The 18,980-nt window shown below is 40.0% G+C and overlaps 2 protein-coding genes across 6 annotated transcripts in view; one reads left to right on the top strand and one right to left on the bottom strand.

The window, feature by feature from the left end:
* lars1b (leucyl-tRNA synthetase 1b) overlaps nucleotides 1-18,980 on the bottom strand; it is a 63,213-nt gene that overhangs the window by 40,475 nt on the left and 3,758 nt on the right. The window contains exons 1-4 of one of the 3 annotated variants that reach the window (XM_072264030.1): nucleotides 12,437-12,682; nucleotides 6,911-7,032; nucleotides 5,620-5,707; nucleotides 3,136-3,216 (exon numbers count right to left, since the gene is read on the bottom strand). In XM_072264030.1, the coding sequence (XP_072120131.1) occupies nucleotides 3,136-3,216; nucleotides 5,620-5,670 (132 nt within the window). In that variant the 5' untranslated portion in view covers nucleotides 5,671-5,707; nucleotides 6,911-7,032; nucleotides 12,437-12,682. Of the gene's footprint in view, nucleotides 1-3,135; nucleotides 3,217-5,619; nucleotides 5,708-6,910; nucleotides 7,033-9,082; nucleotides 9,179-12,436; nucleotides 12,683-18,980 lie in introns of those variants that run through there. The other 2 variants (XM_072264029.1, XM_072264028.1) reach the window with 2 other exon arrangements.
* nudcd2 (NudC domain containing 2) lies at nucleotides 9,272-16,819 on the top strand. 3 transcript variants are annotated; one of them, XM_072264034.1, is made up of 5 exons: nucleotides 9,272-9,335; nucleotides 10,051-10,241; nucleotides 11,418-11,466; nucleotides 11,640-11,791; nucleotides 15,007-16,819. In XM_072264034.1, the coding sequence occupies exons 2-5, from the start codon at nucleotides 10,053-10,055 to the stop codon at nucleotides 15,088-15,090; spliced, it is 474 nt and encodes a 157-aa protein (XP_072120135.1). In that variant the 5' UTR covers nucleotides 9,272-9,335; nucleotides 10,051-10,052; the 3' UTR covers nucleotides 15,091-16,819. The 3 variants fall into 3 exon arrangements, with proteins under 3 accessions (XP_072120135.1, XP_072120134.1, XP_072120133.1); XM_072264033.1 differs by lacking the exon at nucleotides 9,272-9,335 and adding an exon at nucleotides 9,349-9,711; XM_072264032.1 differs by lacking the exon at nucleotides 9,272-9,335 and adding an exon at nucleotides 9,349-9,719.

Raw genomic sequence — 18,980 nt, 5'->3', positions numbered from 1 at the left:
CCACCACCCATTAAGTTCTTCAAATGGAGTGTGACTCAAATAGCCTTGACAACCAAGTCTAGCTCCTGGCCTTCACGTGTGGCTTAGCTACTAAGCCTGGTGGAACTGTTTCTACTGACAGGAGAGGGACAAAGGCAGGTACTGGTGCCTTAAAGGTGGGAGGAGAAGATGGTGGCGCGCCTGCGTGCGTGCAGCCCTCCAGTGAAAAATGACATCGTATCTGTTAAGTAGGGGCCGTGGACAATTCTGATTTGATGGAGAATGGATGTGAAAGCGCAGAGGAACATCTGGAGAAATTTCTGAAATGCCTGTTCACTGCTGTCGTTACTGTGTGGTTGGGAATCTTTCGGAGGGTAGGCCTCAAAATCCCTGGCCTTGCCGGCTTTTGGCGACCAAGAAGGAGGTCGAATCGTTCGGACAGAGATGGCGCTCAGTACTCAGTGTCGGAGAGCTGATCAGAGCTCGAAGTTTTCGAATGACTCAGAGTCAGATTGTAGTCGGCGTGACAGGGAGAGTTTTTCTTACTTCTCCCATCTGCGTGAGATGTGGGACATTTGAGAGACTTTGAACTTTTACTGTGCTCATGGACTTCTTCATCAGGTTATGGTATTGTTGCACTGTTTGTAACTATATGTTATAATTATGTGGTTTTGTCAGTTTTTTCAGTCCTGGTCTATCCTGTGTTTTGTGATATCACACCAGGGAAATAATGTATCATTTCTTCATGCATGCATTACTAAATGACAATAAAAGAGGATTACGTGTCTTCATAATCTAAAACCAGTCGCTTCGGGCAGACGGCACAAGTCAGCCATGATTGGCAGCTTATCTAGGAGAAGGAAAACTCTGATCTCAAACCCCCGCTGCCTTGCGGCTATACCCACTCATGGGGAAGGCTTCAGGAGTAAATCCCGAGGGAAAAATCCTCAGCTGGAGTCCCCCAAGTCCTACATTGAGCTCAATGCTGACTGACAATTCCTACGACACCACTGCATCAGCCTCTGCCAGTCCTTTGGGTTCATCAGATGAGTAGAGAGGGGGAGCTTGAAACATAGGCAACAGCTTGCTTTCCATATCATAATGCCTTGGCTTGCGCATCTAGACAGCTAGGACACAATTTCCATGGTCAACTCTGACTGACGGAGGCCTCAGATAATGTGATATGACTAACTTTCACTTTAAGCTCACTTAACCTGCTTTTCATCATCAACTGGAATTCAAACTATATTTTTTGTGAAGCTTAAAATAATAACAGAATAACTCCAGCAGTGAGGCAATTGATCATCTCCATTTTCTTCCTCTGATGTCACTTGGGTGGTCAAAGCAAGGATGGACCACTGACAATTACTTTCTTACCTATTGAATTGTAGCCAGAAAACAACTTGTTCTTTGTTTTTCCCCTCCCTCTGTGTTTCATCACCATGCTTCTGCTCTGCTGGTTCCACAAAATCAGAGGGTAGAGTAAAGTCAAGATGGTGCTAAACAGTTTCTCCTTTCCTTGCATCTTCGGAAACAGCTCTATTTCTATCTTTGATATCTCTTTCTTTTCTTTTTCAAGGTTCTTTTGAAGACCCTGACCTGAAGTTATATTCTGACTTTGGTTCTTTGCAGGAGTGGGACCCGCTCTCAGGGCCTCACAACCGGCGGCTTTTTGATATCCCAAGGACGCGGCCTGGAAGTCTATTAGGGAGGGAGAGAGCCTGTGGTATGTCAAATAACGGGGTTGGGGGGGTCGTTGCCTTGCTGTTGCTTGTGTGTGGGAGAGGGGAGCTGGGGGGGTGGGCTTTGGGGTTCTAACATTTAACTATAATTTATTCTTTGGGTTTTCGCGGATGTTTGCAAAAAAAAAATTCAGGATGTATATTGCATACATTTCTCTGACATTAAATGTACCTATTGAACATATATACTGATTAGACTCGGGTTACTCTCACCGGTACTTTCCTTATTCCCTCTACTATTTCTCATTCATTTCACACCATGGCTGACATACTGTATTTCATGTGTGGAAATCTCCTCCAGCAAAATATTAAGAATACTCATAACAATTCCTCTCATATTTCAAAGACTTACAGTTAGAGTTAGTGAGGATGCTATGTAGGTGTCGGAAGTTTGACCACACTTGCCCAGCGCAACCTTCGCTGATTTTATTTGATGCAAAATGCTGGTGTTTTGCTGTATGTTTCAATGTACTTGTGACACATAAAGCTAATTTTTCAAATAGCTCTATAAAACCATGTTTATTTACAAATACAAGGAAGTTTGAAGATGCTGGAAATCCAAAGCAACACATACAAAATACTGGAGGAACTCAGCAGGTTCCATATGATGTTTCCATAGGCAGCATCTATGGAAAGGAATAGATAGCTGATGTTTTGGGCCAAGACCCTTCCTCAGGACTGAAAAGATAGGGGTAAGATGCCAGAATAAAAAGGTGGAGGGAGCTGGAAGGTTATAGGTAAAGTCAGGTGGGTGGGGAAGGTCAAAGGATGGAGGAGATGGAATCTCATAAGAGAGGAGAGTGGACCATAGGGAACCCAAGAGGAAGTAATAGGCAGATGAAAAGAGATAAAAGGTCAGAGTGGGAAAGGGGAGGTAGGGGGAAAATTTGTTTATTGGAAGGAGAAATTGACATTCATGCCATCAGGTTGGAGACGACCCAGGCAGAATATAAGGCGTTCCTCCTCCACCCTGAGGGTGTCCTCATTTTGGCACAAGATGAAGCCGGAACGGGAATGAGAATTGGAATTAAAGTGTTTGACCACCAGGAAGTCCTGCTTGTGGCGGATAGTGAAGTGGTTCTCTAATTTACAAAGGGTCTCACCAATGTAGGGGAGGCCTCATCGGGAGCACTGGACAAAATAGATGACCCCAGCAGATCCGCAGGTGAAGTGCTGCCTCGCCTAGAAGGACTGCTTGGGCCCAGGTGCCTGTTTGTTTATGTCTCTTTCTATCGTGCAGCGTTAAAACTTTGATTGATAACGTCCTAGGAGCACCAAAGATGATTTGGGATGCTAAAAAGTGTTAAATAAATGAATGAGCTTTAAACTCATATTGTAATGTACAAAAATCAGATAGCTTAATACAGCATTAACTGATAAAGAGTGATGGCTAATCGTTAAAAAATATACCAACCTTAATGGGCATACCAGTGCAATGCAGTCCAAATGGAAACAAACATCTTTTCCCCTTTAAACATTGAAATCCTACAGAAAACTGGTAATGGGAGATAGAGAAATAAAGAAATGAATGTTTATGAAAACATCGTCTTATCTTTTCAGTAAATTTAAGTGTTTTCTATCTTTATTTTTAAAATTTTATCAATTTAATGGTTTGATATCTTGCTCCTATTGGCAAGTCCTTTCATTTCTTTTACCAAAAATTTCATTTTCTCTGCCCCTGAAGAAGTAAAATTTACTTGAAAATATTCATTCCGACAATTTGCTTAATTACACTGGTGTATACTGTCACTCCAACACAGTCACATAGTAATGCCTGGCCTCCTCCTGGCATTACCCAGAAGCAAAAAATAGATAACATATCAACAAGTATATAATTTCTTTAATTCCAATTTCATGCAAACAAGAAAGTAATCGAATCAAAAGATCACAAACATTACTGTGTACTTCTATCATATATGCCAGCTTCCAGCACATTTTATATTTTAATCCTATAATTTAAATGGCAATTATCATCTGCCTACCTGCTGCTCAGCAATAGCAGGACAAATCCAACAAACGATTTAATCACCCACTCTGTCAACTCTCAATCATCAAAGTGATGAATGTTGTTGCTGATAATGCTAAAAACATTACTTACTTCCCAATAATCTACTCCCCAATGCCTAGTTTGGATTTTAGTTGGACCACTTGGCTTCAGGTCTCAATTCAGCCTTGGTCCAAAGACTGAACTCCAAGAGTGGAGTTCAGGTGAGTGCTTTTGTATCAAGCACATTTGGCTGGGTGAGGCATCAAGGCAACCTGGTAAAACTTGTTAATAGGCAAAGGTGAAAACATTACGGTGGTTGAAATCAAACCTCATACAAAGAAATATAGCTCTGATTATTCAAGATCAATTAACTCTGGACAATTATTGCAGTATTACTTCAGGTACATGTCCTTAGCCCAACTGCCTTCAGCTCCTTTGTCATAATGTCATAAATGAGGGTTTTCACTTGTGATTGCACTATGTTCAATTACAGTTGCATTTCTTCAGCAAATGCCTGTAAGCAGTAAAACATTCTAGCATAGGCTGATAAGTGGCAGATAACAACTGTACCACAGAAGTGTTAGCCCATGATCATTTCCAACTAGGATCTACATCTTTCAACATTAGTAATGGGGAGAGTCACAATTGATCAGAAACTGAACTACACCAGCCATATAAATACCTTGGTCAAGATTTGTATATCCTATATTGAATGACACCCCACAAAATATTTCCCCAAGTTACATGGCAAACCAGAAGTGTTACAGAATACTCTCTACTTCTCAAGATCAATACAGCTCCAACAACTTGTAAAAAGTGCAGCAACTTTTCAAAACCAAACAGCCAGCTTGACTGACGGTTAATCACATCCTAAACATTCACCCGCCCCCACCCCCACTATCTCCTACAGCTGCATCCTCTCCCACCAAGAACAAGAGCAACAAATGCGTGAAGCACCACTTCCTGCAGGCTTCACTTGAAAGTCCCACATCAATCAGACTTGCAAATATTCTGCTGATTCCTCACCATGGGTATCCAAATCCCGAAACCCCTTTGGGTAATGCAATGTGGGAGTACATTCAGCAGAAGAGATACAGAAATTCAAAATGGCAATTCTCAAGGACAACTCTAGCCTTGCTGGCATTATCCAAAACCAAAACATGAAATAAAAATTACTGAATATTGAGCAACTTATAGGATATGGGGTTAATGGTGAAAAGTGGCAGTTAAAGAACATCTTTAATCTTAATGAAATTATAGAAAAGGCACACAGAGAACCAAATGGACGAAGTCTGTTTCTATTTAGTATGGTTTGTTTTTACAGCATAGCTGTCCTCATTTACTGGTATTTTGAACATTTTTTACTTACTTGGAGGAAAACATCAAGTATTATTTCTGCAGATCAACCACAAAGCTTTGTAGTCCTGTTTAGTTGTAGTAAAGTACTTCAAATAAGTTACATCAATGCACCACAGGAAATAAAACAGGACTACAAAGCTTCACGAGGAAATCTGCAGATGCTGGAAATTCAAGCAACTCACACAAAAAATGCTGGTGAACGCAGCAGGCCAGGCAGCATCTATAGGAAGAGGTACAATCGATGTTTCAGGCCGAGACCCATCGTCAGGACTAACTGAAAGAAGAGATAGTAAGAGATTTGAAAGTGGGAGGGGGGTCTTACTATCTCTTCTTTCAGTTAGTCCTGACGAAGGGTCTCGGCCCGAAACGTCCACTGTACCTCTTCCTATAGATGCTGCCTGGCCTGCTGGGTTCACCAGCATTTTTTGTGCGTGTTACTACAAAGCTTTTTATTTATTGTATATTATGCATACTTTTTTATCTGGAAACAAAATTAAAAAGATGAATTCATATACAATTTCACAATAACAAGAGGGGAAATATATATCATACCTCACATTTAGACAAAGAAAAAGTGTGCCCAAGATGGAGACGTCCATTCATGTACGGGTAGGGAAAGGTGACAAAATACTTTGGCTTGCTGTAACCATTTAAAATAAATAGATTTAGAATATATAATTGTTAACACTCCACACAAACAAGAGCATGATTGACAGCATAAGATGCAATGTCTGGAAACTAAATGCCCCATATTTTGAATATAAAAGGCTGGAATCAATTCTCACACATAGAAGTGGAACTGAATGAGTCTACCTGAGACACCTTTTGTTAAAATAAGTACAAAATAATGGTCTGAGGTTGCAACTAAATATCAACATCACTTTTAACCCTCACCTGGTCACGATGAAATTTGTGATCAAGGAAATCTATACCTAATGTACAGTAACTTTGAACATGATCTTTACCAAGCATAAAATATATACTTGAGAGCCTGTAATACTTTCTAAAACACAAAAGTTCAAAGTATAAGACAGAAACATCTAGTGACTCAGGTGGCTCTGCCAAGTTGTGAATGTCTGTAAATTTAGTAATTGTTAAAGGATAAACTATAATTGCCAACAAGGTAAACTAAAACCAAACGATTCCTTTTTATTTTTTTCTCCCTCACTCTTGCTATTCCAAGCAAACCATCACTGATATGCATTTCTACATATTAGTTATAATCCACTATCTTTCCTTGTTTCCTCTTCTTCATGAGCGGTTCAAATGTTTATTCATAACAAATTAGTTTGCACATCTCACTCATATTCAGGCATTTTCTTATATATTTTGATGCATATGAAACCTGTGAACTTATTTCAACATGCTCAGGGAAAAAAAAGGTATTAATGTACCAACATGTAATTAAGTAGCATAAGCACCTCACTACTGTGTATATGACTAGTATATATAAACAGGGTGTACACAGCAACTTGTGAGACCTGGCAGTGGACTCACCTTGGCCTGAAGCAGCAGATCCATGGGAATACAGCACCAACGAGATTGCTACAACCTGCATACCTTCTGAACATTGCTAAACTTAAATCATTTCATCAACTTACCCAAAGACATTATGGGGCCAGTAATACATAAGCTACTAGAGATTTTCCCCCACTTTTCTTCTAACAGCTGATATCAGAATAACAAAAATATGGCTGAAGAATGCTGCTTCCCATTGTTCCAATTTAACTGCAGGATTTGATAATGTGATTGGTGATGTGATTCAAAATAATCTTTAAAAAAGACACCAAACCTAGCTAAGCAGCAAGTCGGATCAGTCAGGCAAAAGTCAGTTTGAGCTTACCTACTCTCTGGACTCCCCGGCTCAACAGCATCAATCTCAAACAATTTATTTTCATCCCATTTTTTCTGAATGTCCTTTTCAATTCTCTTCAAGTAATCAACTTTAGCTGTTCCCTTGCGTTCCTAAGGATGTAAAAGATTTTTTTAAACGGTGTCAGATGTCATTGATTTCCTATATAGAACATAGACCAGCACAGCAGAGGAAAGGACCCATTGGCCCACAATGAACTAATTTAAACTAATTACATCCGCCTGTACATAGCCCATAGGCCTCTATGCCTGTTCAAGTGTCTAAATGCCACTTAAACCTCTTTCTACTACCTCCCTTTGCAGCATGTGTCAAACATCTACAATTCTGTGTAAAAAGAAAACTTATATTAAACATAACTTTAAACTTGCCCTTCCCCATCTTAAACATTTGCTCTTTAGTATCTGGAGGGGCACTCTATACATATTAGATTATACATCCAGTTAGAATCGGATTGTCAACATCGAAGTTTTACCACTGCCTTATTTGTTGACATGTACCTACTGCATGGATAAATAAGCAAGTTGGGTAACTGTAGCCTTAGGATCACTGCTACTCTAGAAGGCCGTTCAAGTCTCTGCAGGTTGACACAGCAGTGCAGTATCAGAGATTATGGCATTGTTTTAATTCTTATTTTCATGTGCCATTTTTAACTGATGCTTCCCCTTCGACATCAGATGCATATTAAAGATCCCACAGCATTATTTGGAGATGGACAAGGAGGTTTTCCTCATCTCTTAGCACATCTACTAGTACCAAACAGTTATCTAGTAAATTATCTCAGACTATGCTTTATCATATTAATCTATATTTAAACATTGATCAGAGGTGTGATGTGTTGGCTCCAGATTGCAAAACAGAAGTCCAACATAAACAATCTTTATTTTTTTTAAAATTTGTGCATGGGATAAAACTTCACACAAATCCATTGTGGAGGTATTTATTTTGGGGTTCCATTCATGTCAGTATTTTCAAATCCTCTCCCCAGCTTGCTTTTCTCTTCCTGCTTCCTCTTTCAAAATCTATTAGTACATCCTTTCCTTGTGGCTTATTACAGAATAATTCAATGTCAATTATGTTTATATATGGCTGAATAAAGGAAGGAAATGAATGAATTCCTTGTAAATGTTTCAGCAATAACATGGAAATTCAAAAATATGCAGAAGAGAGCTAATGCATTTTTCAATAGCCTGGGGTAATCTAAAGAATTTTTTGAAGGGTGCTTACGTCAGGGCAATATTACCTAGGCAAACATTGTAACCACTGAGACAATATAAGGTCCTATAAATGATAGCACGCTAAAGTACATCAATTTATTCATAGGATGTGGGCAACACAGATCACTGATTGCCCTGATTGATTGGTTGTCACTATTGCTTTAAAACTGGGAGTTAGCTTACGTTATTGTGATGCAGTTCCCTATTAGGAAAAAAAAATGTATACTGTCTTCCCAGTAAGGACATTAGTGAATTGGGTGGAATTTTACAACCATGGTACGATATCTTGCTAAATTTTAGTTTTATACTTCTTTAACTAATTAAACAAACAACTGGATCTGAACTCATCTCGGTCATTCGTAGAAGCCTATGAATTACCAGTGACAGAATTACACTGCCATTTAATCTTACTTGAATATCGATAACGAGTAAAAATGCTAATCCGGACATCATACAAGGTTTCAACACTTCTGCAAAAGTGCCATCAAACCTTTACTATTCAACAATATGCTTGCAGCAAAAGCATTACTCATCAGTTACCCATCGATACGTTAAATTTAAAAATTAAGCCAAAATGACAAATGGCCCTCAACACACAAATACCAGCACTCTAAACATGCCAACACAACGCCTCCATTCCTTCCTTTCCTTTTTAGGATAATAAATTTGCCGGCGCTCAGGCTGATCAATCCGTGTTGGAAAGCGTGCACCAAATCCCGAGGAAAGTCTGGTGAGCCGAATGAACACGGCCACTGGCACACGTCAGACACGAGTCCGAGGATCGGAGCTCCCATCCGGGCCCACACCATGAAACCTCTCACTGCAACCACCTGCCATTCACAATTCCCCCTTCGCTTCCCAGACCTCCAATACAAACAGAAGATAAATTCACAGCAATACATGGATAGCGGATACTAACGACACGGACCGTCATCGTGCTGGACACGCGGCTGACAACTTAAATCTAGTCCGCCTGCCAAAAGCTTCCCTCGGTCACCACAAACCGGCTAGCTGCGCGGACTGCGCCGGCGTAACCTGATGTGACTGATGCTGCTGCACACTGGGAAATGTAGTTCAATGTTTGGCCCAGACACACGTAGCCTACAACCCCCAGAATGCACCACTTCTCAGCCTTTCCACACTCTCCCACTTTCTATCGCCTCGGCGGCTGTAGCTTTTCGGTAGGGGCTTTGCTCTTCCCAAGTAGAATGAAACGCTTTAAAGTGGATATGTAATTAGATATCCTTGGAGTTTTTAAGCGTGATGGAATTATACTGTGAAAGGAGTGGGGGGGGGCTGCGTATGTTTATGGCAGGGTCGTAAAATGCCCCCCCTCTCCTGGTCAGCGAAGGAATACACTGAAAAGAAAATTGACTCAGGCCAAGCGTTTTGAAGTTATCTAAATGAAAATATTTTAAAGTGTATTTGTGTTACTATTCAATACAATGATTAAGCAATTACAAATCAGGGCGTGAGAGATGTTCTGAACCAGATGTGTTCCTGTATGTGGATGGGAAAGGCGTTGCATTTGCCGCCTCTGTTGGATGTGGGAGAGAGGTGCGAAAGTAAGACTTTAAATGTTTACGATTGTTCATAAAAAAAATCATTAGAAATGCACTGAATGTTAAGTTATCTGGTTAGTCGATGGTAAAGAAATAACAGCTTCAATGATGATACTGGCTTACGTGTTTGCAGTTAAATACAGTAAATGGGTCTGGTAATGTTATGAAGCCATTTTATGTGTTGGATGAACTCAAGACAAAATGATTTTTGCAAAAATTAGAAAGATTAAAGCACAATAACAAGTTTTGTTGGTTCATTTTTAACACTATAGTAATGTTTCAGTAATTACTGGCATTTCCAGTGTAATATTTTTAATGTACATTTATTTTGCAGTTATGTCAGTTCATTTTGAAGAAAGAAGTGGGATTGTGCCCTGCAAGACCCCGTGGGGTGAATGGTATCAAACTATGGATGAAGTTTTTATCGATGTCCATGTTCCAGTTGGAACAACTGCAAAAGACATTAAATGTAACCTGGGTAGTAAGGAGATAGCTTTATCTGTCAAGGGGACAATCATACTGAAGGTAAACTGATCCCTTAACATTTACGTTTCTGACACCTACAAGCAAGTTTATTTGTATAGCGCTTTTCAAACACAAAGCAGTTCAAAGTGCCCTGCATAGAACAAGATATAAAAATCAAACAATATATAAGAGAATAAAATCACAAAAAAAAATAGGATAATTAGAAGTTACAGTGCAGGAGATTCTAATTAAAAGCTACAGCGAAAAGAAAAGTTTTAAACCTCGATTGAAGAGTTTAAAAGTTGGGGCAGACTTCAGGACCTCTGGAAGGTTATTCCAGGTATGTGCAGCATGGTAACTAAAAGCTGCTTCATCACGTTTAGTTTTGACCCTGTGTACAGTAAGCAAATGAACCATTTTCATTTTACTTTGAAATTATAACTTACTTACTTTTCTTTAAATTTTAAAATAAAATTAACTATCTCACTTTTCTGATAATAAATGTCATGTTATTATCCTAATTGTAATTTGGAGGTAATTCAACTGTGGAGCTTAAGTTTAAACAAAATAAGTTCTCAGTTAAAATGTTAAGAAATCAAATATTTTCATTTTTTTAATCAGTGACTTATATGTATACTTCATGTTTCCAGATATTTATTAAAATACTATATTTGTCAACAAATACAAATAAGTATTTGTCTTTACTTATTTATGAGCATTTTTGGAAGTGAAGCCATGAGCTCTGTTTGATTTCACACTTGGTAAAAATGAAAGCAAAACTTGCTAAAGATTGAAATAATTATTTGCACAGTTATACATGTTGAGAAAAACAAATCAGGCTTACAAGAAACCGGTAGTTTGATCCATACTATGTAAACTATTGTCTTGGAAACTGCTTAGATTAAACTATAAAATATAGGAGTAGAATTAGGCCATTTTGCCCATCGAGTCTGCTCTGCCATTTCATCATGGCTGATCCATTTCCCTGTCAGCCCTAATCATCTGCCTTCTCCCCATATCCCTCCTTGCCCTGGCTAATTAAGAATCTATCAACCACTGCCTTAAATATACCCAACTTGAAGACAACGAATTCCACAGATTCACCACTCTCTAGCTAAAGAAATCCCTTAAGATTGTTGATACTTAAATCTTTTTTAAAAAATTCCATTTAGGGAATTAAATCAGATCCTAGCTTTGTGTGGCTCTCTAGATAACAAATTAATCTTGCTTTTTCAGGGTAAACTTTATGGTTCTACTGTTGCTGATGAAGGAACCTGGACATTAGGTAGGCAGTAACTGAAGCCAAAAACAAACATTTCTTCCTGAACAATAAGCTTGTTTTAGTGCTTCAGTGTATGAACATGTTCCATCTTAATACAATATTTAGATAAAAAAATAAAAGTATGATTGAAAAAGAACTTTACTTTCTTCCATCTCAAACAAATTTTATTCTGATAGAGGATAATAAGCAGGTGTCTATAGTGCTGATGAAATGTAATCGAGAAGCCGGGAACTGTTGGTCTTCGTTACTGGAAGGACAGTATAATGCTGACCCTTTAGTACAAGATGAGATGCAGAAGAAGCTCACACTGGAGAGGTTCCAAAGGGAGGTAAGCAACTTAATGCATAGTTTCCAGCATAGTTACTTTGAGAAAACAATAGATATGTCATTGGATTATTATTACCCAGAATTTTAAAATAAATATAATGAAAAGAAAATGTAAAATAGTTAAATTGTAACAACAACAACAACATTTAATTCTGAAGCTTCTGATGGTACCAACATTGGTAGCCTGGAGAATACAATAATGAAGTTCTGGACTATCTATACAATTTACAAACTATATGTTGTGTTTTTTTTAATTTCTCTGATTACACCCGAAGTTTCTGTCACTATGAACTAATGCAGTATCATTTTGACCTCTTCAACTGATATATTGTAAGTCTCAGTTCGGCTAGTGGCTTAATCTAGGGGAAGACAGCCCTCAGCCAAGCCAAACTTAAGAAACCTTGTTTGGGTGGATGCTGTGCGATGTGTCCCCTGTTACAAATCAGTACCATGAAATAACAAACAGTGCACAATATGAGATTAATGATTGAGCTTTATAATTCTTAATTTGACTATACGGTTAGTAAAGAAACAAGAAAACATATAGAATAGTACAGCACAGTACAGGCCTTTCAGCCCACAATGTTGTGCCGACCCTCAAACCCTGCCTCCCATATAAGCCCCCGCCTTAGATTCCTCCATATACCTGTCTAGTAGTCTCTTAAACTTCACTAGTGTATCTAGTGAAAAGGGCCCATTCTCATGAAACAGTCTAATGCGCAACGTTGGAGCTCACTGATAAGGCAGTTAGTCCACCATCGACGGCCTCCGAGCATCGCTGATCTTTGGACCCTCGCTCCAAGTCCACTCCATCTAGCGGTCAACCAACTCTCTCCAGTCGCGTCTTCTCTCTTCATCTCTCCCTGGCAAAAGACCGCAAAATCCCTGCTCCCTGACACGCAAAGAACAACATCCCTCTCATTGGATAGCCTCATATTCCAAAGCCCCATTATCGCTAGTCATAACCCAAACATTGCTGCTACAGAGAAACATTACATTAGCAATGAAACCGTACAGTGCATTACATATAATTCAGAAATTAGTGGAAATGCTCATTTTATTTCTATAATCAATGGGCAGCAGTAATAGATGAAAATATTCAAATTGTAGGGCTAATTGAGTTTGTGACTCTACTGAAAGTCTGCATTTCTCAACAATATGGATGGCTTACAAAACATTTTTTCCACTGTATCTTGGTATATGTGACAATAATAAATTACCAATTAGAATCATAGCAGCATGCTAGATGCTTCCTGATGTGCTGAATATTCTAACATTTTCTGTTTTAAGGTGATACTTGAGCTCGACAGAGTGAGGAACAAAGAAATCAAGGGGACTTTGTGATGGGAGCTAGAAAATAATATTGAATTTAGTTATGTTGCTGATGAATTAGGATCTCTGTGGAATGTCTTTGAAGAGCATTTGATAGGAGATATGAGGAAATCTGTAGATGCTGGAATTTCAAGCAACACACACAAAAAGTGCTGGTGAACGCAGTAGGCCAGGCAGCATCGATAGGAAGAGGTACAGTTGACATTTCGGGCCGAGACCCTTTGTCTGACGAAGGGTCTCGGTCCGTAATGCCGACTGTACCTCTTCCTATCGATGCTGCCTGGCCTGTTGCGTTCACCAGCAATTTTTGTGTTTGATTGGAGATGTTTGAGGTAAATTCTGCAAAAAAAAAAAAAAAAAAAAATCTCTTAAAATCAGAAGGATTCTGAAAGTGGTTTTCTAGAAAAAGTCAGAGTTATACAGAAAGGAAACAGCTTTTCGGCCCACTGAGTCCATTCCGACCATCTCCCATACATTTAATCCCACACTGATTGCACTCTTTTTACTTTCTCCACATTGTGTGGAATTCATTTCTTTGAAATTAAAGGAAATGAATTACATTGAAGACAATGTAAAGAAAACAATCAAAGTGGTGAAACAATGAAAATTAGAATATTGTTTTATATTTCCCTTTATGGTCATCTTCCTGTGATGTAATTGGGAATTCTCCAGCTTGCTGAATCTTAAGATATTCTATATACAGTATGTTCCATATAAACCTACCAACGCCACGGCTATCTTGACTACCTGTACCTTCCCTGTCTCCTGTAAAAATGCCATTTCCCTTTCTTGGTTCCTTCATCTCTGCTGCATCTGTTCCCAGGATGAGACTTCCCTTTGCAGAACATCAGAGAATAGGGTTCCTTCAAAGGACGGGGTTTCACTTCCTCCACCATTGATGCTGTCTTTGCCTGCATCTCCTCTATTTCTTGGATGTCTGCCTTTGCCCCATCTTAACAGTATAGCATTCCTCTTGCCCTCACCCATGAGCCACTTCATCTAGCACATTATTCTCTGCAACCTCTACCATCTTCAATGGGATCCTATCAACAAACACATCTTTACCTCCCCTCTACTCTCCACTTTCTGCAGGGATCACTCCCTCCATTATTTCCTTGTCCATTCATCCCTCCCCAATCATCTCCCTTCTGGTACTTATCCCTGCATGTCCATTCATTTCCTTCCTCACCTCCATTCAGGGCCCCAAACAGTCCTTCCAAGTGAGGCAGCATTTCACCTGTGAATCTGTTGGGGTTGTCTACTGTATCCAGTGTTCCTGATGTGGTCTCCTCTACATTGATTAGACCCGACGTAGATCAGGGGATTGCTATATTGAGCACATTTGCTCTATCTGCAAAAAGAAGAATTTCCCGATGGCCAACCATTTTAATTCCAATCCCTGTTCCCATTCTATCATGTCGGTCCATGGCCACCTCAATTGCCACGATGGGCCGCTCTCAAGCTGGAGGAGTAACAGCTCTAGGTAGCGTCCAACCGGATGACAAGAACATTGAATTCTCCAACTTATGGTAATTTTTCCTCCTTCAATTCCCCACTCTGAACCTCCTGTTACTTTTTCTCTTTTCCTCACCTGCCTATCACTTCCCCATGGTGCCTTTCCCCCTCCTGTTCTTTTCCCTGCCTTTCCAGAACTGATGAAGGGTCTCAGCCTGAAAGTCGATTCAGTTCCGTAAGTGCTGCCTGACATACTGAGTTCCTCCAGCACTTTGTGTGTGTTGCCATGGATTCCCAGCATCTGCAGAATCTCTTGTGTTTATGAATCTTGATTTTTTTTTTTGAAGCTGACAGTACAAACTCTACAAAGGCTCACACTTCCTTTTAAAGTCTATATGTAAACATCCTAATTGAACTCTTTCTTCCTAGCATCCTGGCTTTGACTTCAGTGGAGCTGACATTTCTGGAAACTATAGCGGTGGAGGTCCAGATTTCTCAAATTTGGGAAAGTGAAGGCAACTCAAAGACATGAGGAGTGTGATTATTTTCTGCAGGGCCAACATGTGGGTATTCAGAAGACCAGTGCAAAAGTCAGATTGTTATAGTGCCTGAAGGAGTTAATGGCCCAGAAATTGTTGAGATAAAAATGATGTATTTAGAACTGTTGTCCATGCAAGAAAAGATTCATTATTTGTAGGAGATGGGGATTGACTTATGAATTGCCAGAAATGACTGATTTGTGCTGCTTTGCTATCAATCTCAGGTTATTAAGCTCTCAATGAGGTTGAAGAAACTGTTGGATTTGTGCTATAAATACAAATTTTAAAATGCCAAAGCAAATTAAAGCTGCAGTGTAAGGAATTTATTAAAGGGGTAGTTAATAGAACTGAAACATCATTCAGTCTTAAAAGACAAAAGAACAGTTTAATTTCTTGTCTCACTTCTGCAGATAATTTGTCCCAAAAGTGGTCCAACTATAATTTTTTTTGAGGGAGTGATATGTTAAACATCAAAATAATCAGAAAAGAACGGTGGAAGCTTATCACATTTAGCTAACCCACAACAACAGATTCAATCCCCATTGGCTAGGGAAGATTCAGTGAAAGTTATGAACTCCTTCCATTTGGCCCTTTATATGTGGATACAGCCAAGGATAAGAGAGGGAAAACCAAAATCACTGTTCCCACCAACCATACCTGTTTGTTTTTCACTAAATTTTCATTGTTTGTGATTAATAGGCTTATTGATATTGCAAAGCTATATTATACATAGCACTTTACAAACGAAAAAATCTGCAGATGCAGGAAATCCAAGCAATACACACAAAATGCTGGAGGAACTGGACAATATCCAGGCTTGGGCTGAAAAATGTCAAGTAACCTTTGAGCCACTCAAGTGCCAGGCAATGATCATCTCCAACAAGAGAGCTCTAACCATCATCCCTTGATATTCAGTGGCATCACCATCACTGTATCCCCTACTATGAACATCCCGGGGTTTATCATTGACAGGAAACTGAACTTGTCTAGCCATATAAACACAGTGGCAACCAGAGCAGGTCAAAGACTTGGAATCCTGTGGCATGTAACTCACCTCCTGACTCCCCAAAGCTTGTCCACCATGTACAAGGCTCAGATCAGGAGTGTAATGGAATACTTGCCACTTGCCTGGATGAGTGCAGCTCCATCAACACTCAAGAGGCTTAAGACCATCCAATACAAGGCAGCCCACTTGACTGGTACCCTTTCATGAGCATCCAGTCCCTCCACTATTGATGAACAGTTGCAGCAGTCTGTACTGTCTACAAAATGCACTGCAACAACACACCAAAGTTCCTAAGACAGCACCTTCCAGACTCTCGACCACTACCATCTAGAAGGATAAGGACTGCAGATACCTGAGACACCACCAGTTGGAAATCCCCCGACAAGCCACTCACCATCCTGACTTGGAAACATATTGCTGTTCCTTCATTGTCGCCGGGTCAAAATCATGGAATTCCCTCCCTAACAGCACTGTGGGTGTGCATACACCTCAGGGACTGCAGCAATTCAAGAAGGTCAGCACCTTCTCAAGGGCAAGGAGTGATCCAATAAATGCTGGCTTAGGTGGCGACACCCACATCCCATAAATGAATAAATTTTTTGAAAAAGGAACTCAGCAGGCCAGGCAGCATCCATGGAATGAAGTACAGTTGAAGTTTTAGGCTGAGACCTTTCGGCAGGACTGGAGAAAAAAAGATGAAGAGTAGATTTAGAAGGTGGAGGAAGGGACAGAGATGCACAAGGTGATAGGTGAATCTGGAAGGGGGAGGGATGAAGTAAAAGAGCTGGGAAGTTGATCGGTGACAGAAATACAGGGCTAGAGAAGTTGGCCACTGGGAGGTGTTCCTGGTGTGGCCTCCTGTATATTGGTGAGACCCGACATATATGGGGTCTACTTTGCTGAGCACCTACACTCTGTCTGTCAGAAGTTAATCTCCCGGTGGCCATCCATGTTAATTCCACTTCCCATTTCCATTCTGATATGTCAATCCATGGCCTCCTCTCCTGTTGCGATGAGACCTCACTCAGGTTGGAGGAACCTTATATTCTGTTCGGGTAGCCTCCAACTTGATGGCACGAACATTAATTTCTTGAACTTCTGGTAATGCCCCATCCCCTTCACCATTCCCCATCCCCTTTTCCCTTTCTCATCTTATCTCCTTTCCTGCCTATCGCCTCCCTCCGATGCTCCTTCTCCACCCTTTTCTATCTTCCATGGCCTTCTGTCCACTCCTATCAGACTCCCCCTGTATTTCTTTCACCAATCAACTTCCCAGCTTTTTACTTCATCCCTCCCCCTCCCAGTTTCATCTATCACCTTGTGTTTCTCTCTCTCCTCCCCTCCCCTCACCTTTTAACGCTACTCCTCATCTTTTTTTCTCCAATCCTGCTGAAGGGTCTCGGCCTGAAACATCGACTGTAGCTTTTTCCATAGATGCTGCCTGGCTTGCTGAGTTCCTCCAGCATTTTGTGCGTGTTGCTTATATAGCAGTTTATATTTGCCACTTACCTCTGATTATTTCAAGCTAATCAAAGTCTAAAGGTAATGTAAAATTCCAAAATAAGATGCAGAATATGAGTTTCTCTATCCAGCAACTTCTGGACCACTTGGTACATTAATGCAATGTTTTTTATTGCTTAAAAATAAAATACTTCACACAAGTTTGTATATGGAATTTGGTTTCTGTGCTATGTTGTATGGATAGGTTGTGAAGGGCCTATATTGTACTATAGCAAGATTAAAATCAAAATATATTTATAAAAATATTGGAGCAATATTTCATTCAGTGTCCTGTAGTTTATCTTGAGAATTATCTTACAGCTCTGCTCACATTGCCTAAGGAATTTTGGGGAAGAAATTAAGTGTTTTTTTTAAATACACCTTGATATTTTATTAGGTGAGTTCAGTGACAAAGCATTTATTGAGATGTTCATGTAAATGATTGAATTCCAGTTGATAACATTACAGATTTCCTTCCAAGTAGAAGTTTTGCTCATGCTTTTCATTTTGAAGTTAACTGGCATTTTAAGCATGGTATGTTTCCATACCTAATTTACTGAGAAAATCGTTTAATAATCTAGTGCTGAGTTTTCTTTGGCATCATTTGTTGACCACAGTAGACAGGAAATAGGTGGCCAATATTGGAGACTATTCAGTGTTGCTGTAATAGGTCAGTACCATGGTGTAGCAATTAGCACAAAGCTGTACAGCGCCAGTGATTGGGGTTCAATTCAGTGTGGACATGGTGGAGGATTACAAATACAAACACCTGGGGATACGAATTGACAATAAACTGGACTGGTCAAAGAACACTGAGGCTGTCTACAAGAAGGGTCAGAGCCGTCTCTATTTCCTGAGGAGACTGAGGTCCTTTATTATCTGCCGGACGGTGCTGAGGATGTTCTACGAGTCTGTGGTGGCCAGTGCTATCATGTTTGCTGTTGTGTGCTGGGGCAGCAGGCTGAGGGTAGCAGACACCAACAGAATCAACAAACTCATTCGTAAGGCCAGTGATGTTGTGGGGATGGAACTGGACTCTCTCTCACTGTGGTGTCTGAAAAGAGGATGCTGTCTAAGTTGCATGCCATCTTGGTCAATGTCTCCCATGCACTACATAATGTACTGGGTGGGCACAGGAGTACATTCAGCCAGAGACTCATTCCACTGAGATGCAACACAGAGCGTCATAGGAAGTCATTCCTGCCTGTGGCCATCAAGCTTTACAACTCCTCCCTTGGAGGGTCAGACACCCTGAGTTGATAGGCTGGTCCTGGACTTATTTCATAATTTACTGGCATAATTTACATATTACTATTTAACTATTTATGGTTCTATTACTATTTATTATTTATGGTGCA

Source organism: Mobula birostris, chromosome 7, assembly GCF_030028105.1.
Source record: "Mobula birostris isolate sMobBir1 chromosome 7, sMobBir1.hap1, whole genome shotgun sequence".
NCBI lineage: Eukaryota > Metazoa > Chordata > Chondrichthyes > Myliobatiformes > Myliobatidae > Mobula > Mobula birostris.
This window is presented reverse-complemented; position numbering and strand designations above follow the sequence as displayed.

Coding starts and splice junctions, on each gene's coding strand:
- nudcd2 (XM_072264032.1), top strand. CDS start 9,647: ATGTGTTCCTGTATGTGGATGGGAAAGGCGTTGCATTTGCCGCCTCTG. Junction 9,720..10,050: donor TGTGGGAGAGAGGTGCGAAA/GTAAGACTTTAA, acceptor TTTATTTTGCAG/TTATGTCAGTTCATTTTGAA. Junction 10,242..11,417: donor AGGGGACAATCATACTGAAG/GTAAACTGATCC, acceptor TTGCTTTTTCAG/GGTAAACTTTATGGTTCTAC.